Source organism: Littorina saxatilis, linkage group LG7 (genome assembly GCF_037325665.1).
Source record: "Littorina saxatilis isolate snail1 linkage group LG7, US_GU_Lsax_2.0, whole genome shotgun sequence".
NCBI classification, from domain to species: Eukaryota; Metazoa; Mollusca; class Gastropoda; order Littorinimorpha; family Littorinidae; genus Littorina; species Littorina saxatilis.
The window spans coordinates 49,633,649-49,643,975 of NC_090251.1; the positions used below are offsets into that span (position 1 = coordinate 49,633,649).

The window sequence follows — 10,327 nt, forward strand, 5'->3', positions numbered from 1 at the left end:
CTCATCTCAAGTCACACACACACACACACACACACACACACACACACACACACACACACACACACACACACACACACACACACACACGCACACACACACACACACACACATACACACGCACACACACACACAGCCACAAAAACACACACACACACACACACACACACACACACACACACACACACACACACACACGCACGCACACACACGCACACACCCAACGCTGCCTTAAAGAGGAAGCATGAGTTCACATGTTATTTCATTTCGAAAATGTATCGTCCCATTGCTGAAAAATGCGGGTGGCTTCCTCCAAGTGGAAAGCTAGCAGCAACAAGAACATCTTTGAAAAATTAGGCCTAGCGCTATCGTTCATTCCAATGCTTTAAATTATTCTCTCAGGTGCCAGGAGACTGGTTCCGTATAACTCTCGTTTACTGTGTTACACATGTCGTATCCATTTAGAGCGATTACTTCCCTTTGTATATCAGCAACAAGAGTCGCGCTACCCAGGTGTGCGCGTGCTTCAGTGTAATCAGCCACCTGCGTTTATGGCAGAATGACCGAGGTCTTTTACGTGCCACTGTGGTGACACGGGGGGTGGGAATCAAATCAAATCAAATCAAATCAAATCAAATCAAATTAACTTTATTATTTCACATGGATAAATTGCAGTGGTGGTGCATGTAACATATAACAAATTCCTAACCTTGGGCAATTAAACATTCTGTATTCTGTCTGTATTCTTTAAAGACAAAATAAAGACTACAACATTTATATTATAGTAAAATATATGTACTCATTAATAACTTTGTTATTAAAAGTACACCCAACAACACAAATAATATACAATGATAGTATAATTTTATACCGCCCCCCTCTGGATAAGAAATGGATACCGTCTCGAGTCTGAACATAATGTTGACCCGTGTCCACCCCTACCTGGATTCGAACCCGTGACCCCAGGATCACAAGTCAATGAATTAAGTGCTCCACCATCTGAGCTGTATACGGGATGGAAGTTAATATTCCCGTGTGATCCATTCCCTCGAATCAACACCCTGCTGTGGTGAGCTGAGTTTTGTAATGAATTAATTTCTTAAAATGGCACTTGTGGCTTTTACAAAATGAAATAATCAACAAACTGTGCACAGAGAGCACCCAAAGCTCTTGGTTTCGGTAGTCCAGGAGGATGGACAGTATGTGTTATCACATGTGAACACCTGGCCAGTGGTGGTAAGACGCCGGCCTCCAAAGTGGAAGGTCGTGGGTTCGAATCCCGGCCGCGCCTGGTGGGTTAAGGTGGAGATTTTTCCGATCTCCCAGGTCAACTTATGTGCAGACCTGCTAGTGCCTTATCCCCCCTTCGTGTGTACACGCAAGCACACGACCAAGTGCGCACGAAAAAGATCCTGTAATCCATGTCAGAGTTCGGTGGGTTATAGAAACACGAAAATACCCAGCATGCTTCCTCCGAAAGCGGCGTATGGCTGCCTAAATGGCGGGTTAAAAAGGGTCATACACGTAGAAATCCACTCGTGCAAAAACACGAGTGTACGTGGGAGTTTCAGCCCACGAACGCAGAAGAAGAAGAAGAAGAAGAAGAAGACCTGGCCAGAAGTGAGATCGTGAACCGAATTTGTTTCATAGTTAGGAGTGCACGTGCCTTTAAAACATAACCTCCATTCACACGGGATGCTGATATGTGACCCTCCACCACGAAATGAGTCGCATGTCACCTTTGCATGATTTTCACATTTTTACATTTTCCGACAGATTTTTTTGTGCTCTATCCAGTGGTGAAACCCGTTTTAGAAAAGAGCAAAAACTGTTTGAGTTATAAGCCTGTGACTAAGGTGACCCTCACACTGTTACCAGACACTCCCCGGACTTATATTAAGCCTAGCGCAGAACCGCGCGAGGTGACATGCGACTCATTTCGTGGTGGAGGGTCACATATCACTAGCTTTTTGAAAAGTAATTTCGTGTTTGGATATTGTCCGACATGAATGTCAAAACGTGTCATGATTACGCTCAGTCTTACGTGTGGTTTGACAGGCAGGAAAATCAAGTCATTGTAAACGCAATATGTACAAATTCCAAAACAGGACTGGTAACTGCAAGCGTTTCTAAATCAAGAATAACTAAACTAACTAAGTTACTTTTCGATATTCACAAAAAGAAACATTCACAATATGTATAAACTTACTCATTGTCTCCACAATGGCGTCATATGTTCTCCAGTCATATAGGACCGTGACGTCACTGAGGAAGGGAATGGAGATGACGAGTTTTTCTCGCTTGTTGGGCATGTCGGTGAAGTCACGCAGGAAATACGTCCGATTCGTGACGTCATCCTTCCATTCTAACTCAGCCTGCCACACATCCCCAAGGGTGCCTGCGGGCACTGGCAGTGGTACTGTGCAAAATAGATAAAACAAGATTGTATTGTTAAAGAAAAAGAAAATAAAAAAGAAAAGATATTTACTCACAGAGGCAAGGACAGCACAAGGCTGGTTTCAAATGTTCGCCTATTGAGGCTTTCTACAGAAGTTATCATTATTATGTTGTTGCTGTTTTCAGATGTCCGTTTTTATTACGCGTAAACATGTGGGTTTTTTTTCTTTCCGCATTTACGGGAACAAACAAAAAAGATGTATAACAATCAACACGCAGAATTTATGCATCAATAAATCAATCAAATCAACTCGATAGGTTTTATTTTGTGGTTGGTTCAAGTGGTCGTTAAACGGGGCATGCTACATTGATGTAGTAGGTACCTCCGCGGGCCCCTCCGTCTGGAACTCCCTGCCGCTTGAGCTTCGCCAGAGCCCCTCTCTTGACGCGTTCAAGAGTAGGTTGAAGACTCAGTTCTTCCCGTAGCTGGCTGTGACTTTCATGTTCGACGCGATGTGTTGCGCCCCAAAAGACATCCTTGTGTTGTGCTCTGTGAGAGGTGTTTTGTGTGTGCTTAATATTATTTTGTTTAGACCTAGCTATTGATGTGTACATTGTTGTTTGTTGTATGTTTATTAGGGTCTGCTAGTGTGTGATAGGGTTTATGTCCGTCTGTATATGTTATTTTGTGTTAGTCCTGTGTTGACAACTCTTCGACACACGCTTAGACCTGTACCCACGGGATACGCGCGATATAAGCTTCTTATCTATTTATTATATTTATGTATGTAACCACAATTAACTCTTTCAGTGCTTCGTCTGGCGCTGTTCCTCGATACGTTTTCTTGTGTTTGGCTCCGTTGTGTTTCTTATAACGTAAACTTTTCTTTGATATCTTGCTCACTGTGAACAATGGGGTGACACATGTAAGAATGGTTCGTAACATCGGCTAATTCGATTTACACAATTAGGATCATGGTTTGAGTAGTTGACTGATCCAATCTTAAACATTTTCATCGCATGAGTTCCCTTGTGCGTTTCTGTAACTTTCTAAATCAGTGACCCTTTCAAGTCTACTGCCTGTTAAGATGTATCAACATACCATAAACTATGGCCGCCGTTTGCATTGCATATTTTCTCAATTATCCAACTCTTTTTGGCAGATATTCAAAACCAAACATACGTATATACGGATTCATAAGAACGCAGAGCAACTGTTGCGATAGTACCCTCAACACTGCCAGGTTCCAATTAGTCACATCATAATTATACTCAAATCAGTCAAATTGATTACTGCATACGTTTGCGATGGTCAGGTGGAGATGAAGTTATAGCCTACACAGTGAGAATTTCTAACCGTTAATCCAACCAATCACAGAAGCTATTGCATTTTAACACCCCCCCAATTCCAATACTTGATGCAGAGATGTTTTACCTGTTGGTGTTGTCGGAGTGCACACAGAGGAATCAAAGGCAACACCAGCTGACGTAAAAGACGGCGTCAGAATGACGAGCAGCAGCAACGATTTTGGCACTGATGATGGCATCATCTTCATGACGTCACACTGTGTACTGAAGACGCACACCTCGAATACTCAAGTTGTTACGTTTACAACTGCAAAGAAAATATACAAATGAATACACCAATCAATAAACAATCAATCAACATATCATTCCAAAAACGTTAAACATTAACCAAGTCAGCCAAACAAATATAGAACGTATCCAATCAGTGATTCCGCCGTTGCATTATGCGTCTGCGAAAGACAGTATATGTTGACATGTTTTGTATTTCATGTTGCGATACGATGGTTTGGAGGTATACATTTCAGAAGAAAGGTAAACACTCTTTCTTTTTTAAAGCAGTTTAATTATAATCGAGATTTACACCAGCACACACACACACACACACACACACACACACACACACACACACACACACGCACACACACACACACGCACACACACACACACACGTGCACACACACACACACGCGCGCACATGCACACACGCACACGCCTGCGCACACACACACACACACACACACACGCGCGCGCGCACGCGCACACACACACCCACACACACACACGCGCGCGCGGGCGCGCACACACACATATATGCATTCACACACACACACACACACACACACACACACGCACACAAGAACGCGCGCATGCACACACACACACATACACACACACATACACACACACCATACACACACACACACTGTACACACACACACACACACACACACACACACACACATACACACACACACATACACACGCACACGCACACACGTAAATCAAACACAAAAATCTGCTTTGTCTTAATCTCCCTGACGTTTTAGTACACTGAAGTGTCTGCGGGCTGATACTTATTGATAATAATTATATGTTAAGCAAGTACATGTGTCCTGCAATCACACTCCAGCTTTTTGCACCACTCGTCTCTCATAGAGCTCATTGACACTCTCACGCAACATTTACTGCATACTATTACGACTCTGCCCAGAACATTTTGAAGTTTGATGTTCACACAACCATTAAAGCAAACGTATCCATTATTCAATAAAAAGAAAAGGCGTACAATAAATTCAAGCATCAGAGAATAATTAGCACGTACATGATCATGTGACCTACTTGTTCACACGAAAGTATGATATGCTTGTTATATCATAGTGTTTGATCACAGGAAAGACTTTTAGAAGCACACGGTATTTTCCTCCAACAACTCACTTTTTGTTTATCTCACATCGCTGAAATCCATTGGAAAGATCGTCTTTTGGTTGATAACCTTGTTGGATTTGAACCGAAATCTTGCACGGTGAGAACGTCAAGTTATGATTATCACCAAAGGAATCTGGCACGTTATCACTCGATTTCACATTCAGTGTTTGAATACAATGTGTGATTACCGTATTCACTTTGATAAAAGCGTCTCCTGTTAGATATGATCTCGCTATATCTTCACAGCAATACGTTATGCTGACTCTGGGTAAGAAGCTATAAGTTGTGAATAGAAACAAACACAGCGAATTGAAACAAGAAAGGAGTATACACTCATACGCAAAGAACTTGTGCTTAGTTGAACTCACTGTCATCAAACTATAAGAATACTTTTTCTCTTTATTGCGCCAAGGTGCTTTCAAAAAGACCTGAAACAATAGCCAAAGCAAGTGTAACCGAGTGCCGAAACACTACGATCACCTCGGAAAGCGAAGTGCAATCAAACAGGATTGAAAATGTTAGGGCTAATTTCTTAGCCCTATAAAAACTGTTATGCAAACCCGAAGGTTTCCATGAACATACAGACAATCGGAAACCACCAGACCCCATCACAAACAGATTTCCACAATCCACGGGTGTTGACTTTTAAAGGCCAACAACTCGGGTGCAGAGTCTGCTGCGAAAGGAGCGGTAGCCTCCCTGTCACACAAGAAAGAAACAAACAAACAAATCATGACACAAACAAACAAATACGGCAAAAACAGAGGAGGAAAAACCACAACTGAAAGAAGAAAAGAAATACACTACAAAAAAGAACGAACAGAAAAGGGAAAACTTAAAGAAACAAGAAATTCCTCCGAGGTAGGAAAAAACACCCCCGTTGGTCAAAGGGAAATAACCATTCTCACTGCCACCAACTGAGAAGGTTATTTCCCTTTGACCATTAATATGTCCCTCTATAAGTCCTTGTAGAATCTTAATCCACCAATAACTCCCTAACCGTGTGTTTGACTGGTCCCAATGTTTGTAAGGACCGTCTCAGGAATGTATAGAACCTGTTCACCAAGTTTGGTGACGATCGGTCCGTTCATGCTTGAGATCTATATGCGAACACAAACACACAAACACACAAACAAACACATCGACCGAATCCTATACACACCCCTATACCGGGGGTGTAAAAAGAGAAAAGCACAATTATCTTTCTCTTTACTTGACCTCAAATGCATGTCCCCGTCGGTTTTGAATGCTTCAGCAAATATCAATCAATCAATCAATGAGTCTTATATCGCGCATATTCCGTGGGTACAGTTCTAGGTGCTCTGCAGTGATGCCGTGTGAGATGAAATTTTATACGGCCAGTAGATTGCAGCCATTTCGGCGCATATTTACCTTTCACGGCCTATTATTCCAAGTCACACGGGTATAGGTAGACAATTATTAACTGTGCCTAAGCAATTTTGCCAGGAAAGACCCTTTTGTCAATCGTGGGATCTTTAACGTGCACACCCAATGTAGTGTACACGGGGGGAGGTTCGGACACCGAAGAGAGTCTGCACACAAAGTTGACTCTGTGAAATAAATTTCCGCCGAACCTGGGATCGAACTCACGCTGACAGCGGCCAACTGAATACAAATCCAGCGCGCTACCAACTGAGCTATATCCCCACCTTCTACTTAATCAAAACAAAACAAACCGCAAAGAAACCATTACACATAGTAATTCAGCTCATCGTGCTCTCAAACCGTTCAACACGGTAACATCTTGCTCTGACCTGTTTCATCGTATTAATAGCTTCGACGCACGAGCAGAGATGTTATGTTGCATTGCCCGTTTGATCACCGTTGACTGATACCTGACTGATAACTGTCACGTTATGTTTATCACCCGACGGATAACTTCATTGTTTCTGAGCGTCGGTTTAAAGCAGCGAGCGGTGTGATGGTTGTTATCTACTTGTAGGTTGAAATGGAACAAAAGTTGTGTTGATGTTTTGGTTTTTCTGTCTGGTTGGTTTTGTAGTTTGATTGGGTGTGTAAGTGGGCGGTTTGGTAGATGTGTTGTTTGTTTGTTTGGTTGTTTGTGTCTGTGCGTGTGTGCATTTGTGTGTGTACATTTGTGTGTGTACATTTGTGTGTGTGTGTGTGTTGTAGGGGGGGGGAGAGAGAGAGGGATGGCGTCTTTTAAAGCATTTGTTTAACAGTAAAAAATATGCGGATGACCCCCTTACCGCACTGTCCAGTGGCGTCAGCAGTCCAGGGAGATATGCACGTGCGCACGTTGGACACACAGGACGCTCTCGATGTGCACCCGTCTGGTGTGCTGCTGCAGTCTCCCCCCACCATCACCACTGTCGTCGCAACAACGAAATATAATTTTAGGAAGCAAAACAGCTGACAATAAAAATTGTAACAAGTCGCAATATAGGTCTGTTAGACCAAGAAATGATGCAGAATATAATTACATTATTTTTGAATCTGTCATAAGAATGTAAGAATACGTCTATAATTTAAAACAATGCCTTCAATAGTTCAAAGCGGAGATAGAGCTAATTAGCAGATGCGAGGCAATTTAGTCAACAGTTAAGTTCCTTCCTTAAACAACTTTCTTTATCTCTTGTACATTTCGTGTGAGCTGTGTCTTTCTGTCTTTTCCAGTTTATTACACAAGTCTTGAAGTTACTTGCTCTCTCCTGTTAAAAAAAGTTTAATAACTTTCAGATCAACAAAAAGACACTACAATTGGCAATGAAATGTGATATCGTAATCAGAGCATCAACAATACAAGTATCATCATTTTCAGATCATCATGAATACACTACAAGTGGCAACGAAAAGTAATTATTTTCAGATTGTCAAAGACACACAATAAGTGGCAAACAAATGGTGTCACCAGATCATCAAATAAACGTTGTGCAGACTCTCCTCGGTGTCCGAGCACCCCCATGTGCACGCATGCGCACCCAAGCTCACAGCAAAAGTCTCAGGGCTTGGAAACATGAATACACGCATACAAGAAAAGGGTAGCGCTTTGCTGTATGGCAGCTCGCTTTCCCCAGGGAGAAAGCAGCCCGATTGTCCACGAGGGTAACCTCACAGGAGTATATGAAATCGTATACTTATCCTTAAACATCGATGTGGAAGTTTAAGGCAAAAAAAAATATAGGTCTGTTTACGGTAACATAGGCCAAAAAAATAGGGTCGGTAGGTCGGGATTTTTTTTTTTTTTTTTCCAAAAAACCATATTTTTACGTTATTTTGCAAAAAAAAACCAAGATTTTTTTTGTGTGCCCCAAATGCCAAAAAAAAGTCTAGGGTCGCGCGAAAAAAATAGGGTCGGTCGGGTTACCGTAAACAGACCTTTTTTTTGTTTGTTGCCTAAAACTCACGACATCTTCCCGCAAAGCAGGCATCCTGAGCCTTGTCACAGAAGGGTGGGCTGCTTCTGCAGTTTGCCAACGTTGCTCCTCCTCCCTCAGAAACATCGGGCACTGGTGTGTTGTTGTTCATCGTGCACATAGTTCAAACAACACATTATGTTACGTTAAATCATGATTTCACAATGTTCGCGTTGAAGGCAAAGGTCCTTCCTATATGGTTATCAAGGCATTATTTTGAACAAATCTGCATAAGAAGTAGTCAGGATGTTGAATTTGTATATGAGTCAAAGTGGAGGGAGGGTCTTATCCTCTGGAAAAGCTTTGGCAGATCTGAGATCGAGAGTAGACATTATTTTCACAGAACAGACTAAGGATAAGGATAAGGATAAGGATAAGGATAAGGATAAGGATAAGAGTTTATATAGTCCATGAGGGTAACCTCACAGAAATTTGGGCTGCTTTCTCCCTGGGGAAAGCGAGCTGCCATACAGTATACGGCGCTACCCATTTTTATTTCCTGCATGCGTGTATTCATGTTTCCAAGCCCTGAGACTTAATGCCGTGTGAGATGGAATTTTTTTATACTTTATTCCAAGTCACACGGGTATTTGATGGACATTTTTATCTATGCCTATACAATTTTGCCAGGAAAGACCCTTTTGTCAATCGTGGGATCTTTAACGTGCACACCCCAATGTAGTGTACACGAAGGGACCTCGGTTTTTCGTCTCATCCGAAAGACTAGCACTTGAACCCACCACCTAGGTTAGGAAAGGGGGGAGAAAATTGCGGCCTGACCCAGGCCTGAACACGCAACCTCTCGCTTCCGAGCGCAAGTGCGTTACCAGTCGGCCACCTTTAACCAGAGATTCCAGCAATACCTCCGTCTGGTTTGTATAAAGTGTGAAAGAGTGAATGCCCTTGCTTTCCCTCTGACAAACAACTTCCCACGTGCTCCTGTCCACGTGTGTCCGACACACCCCTCGCTGGTGATTGGCCCCTCCGATGTTTGTCTGAGTAAAAAGCAAGGGCATTCACTCTTTCCCAACCAATACGCACCCGACAGAGTTACTTTCGAAATTCGTCTATTAACTATTGAGTATTCAAATGTGAGGGTAGGAAAAGCACACATCTTGTTTAGCCTTACCGCAGGTATTTTGAAGACTGACACGGAAGCCGGGGGAACAGGTACACAATCCGTAATCTCCAAAAAAACTGCTGGCAGGTAGTGTTTGGGTCGTCGTATGCCGCATTTCCCTCTTGCACGTTGCACATGCCTCCCAATGTTTTTGGAGGCGCCACTGAAAATGGTTGTGACAGAACGCCAAACGAGCCTGGCGATGAGCTGCTGTCAGTCGTGGCCGTACAGCTGGACGACGTGATCGCAGGCCAACTTCGTGCAGGCGTTTCCGGATGGTTTTCGTGCTGACGTTGGTGTTTGTTGCCACCCTCAGTTGGCTCCTGATGATGTTTGCAGTGGTGCCTCGCTGCTGCAGAGCTTGTCTTGAGGGCCCCAAAGGGTTTAAAATCGTGATCGTGATTGGCGTTTTTTGACCTTTCTGTGACCGTGATTGCCGAAATTTCAATTTCTGTGATCGTGATGGGACTTTGCCCGTGATCCGTGATGACAAAAAAATCAAGTCTCGTGATCGTGATCGTCATTTGTTTTCGTGATCGTGATGGGCATTATTGCAAAGCATTTTATTTTCAACGTACATTTTTCACAGCTGTATCACTCTATGATCCTCTATTCGTCAAGGAGCCAATCCTGATTGAAGGGAAGCAACAACACATTCAGAAATATGATTTTGACAGCGATT

At 42.9% G+C, this 10,327-nt stretch overlaps 1 protein-coding gene across 3 annotated transcripts in view; it reads right to left on the bottom strand.

Annotated features, from left to right (window-relative positions):
* The window catches only part of LOC138971720 (uncharacterized), a gene marked incomplete at its 3' end in the record, with an annotated part of 14,986 nt that extends 5,000 nt beyond the window's left edge, over positions 1-9,986 (bottom strand). Inside the window, 4 exon segments of one of the 3 annotated variants that reach the window (XM_070344506.1) lie at positions 2,207-2,416; positions 3,830-4,009; positions 7,359-7,478; positions 9,655-9,986. In XM_070344506.1, coding sequence (XP_070200607.1) covers positions 2,207-2,416; positions 3,830-3,950 — 331 coding nt within the window. 3 annotated transcript variants of the gene reach the window in all.
* Between the last annotated feature and the right edge of the window lie 341 nt (positions 9,987-10,327).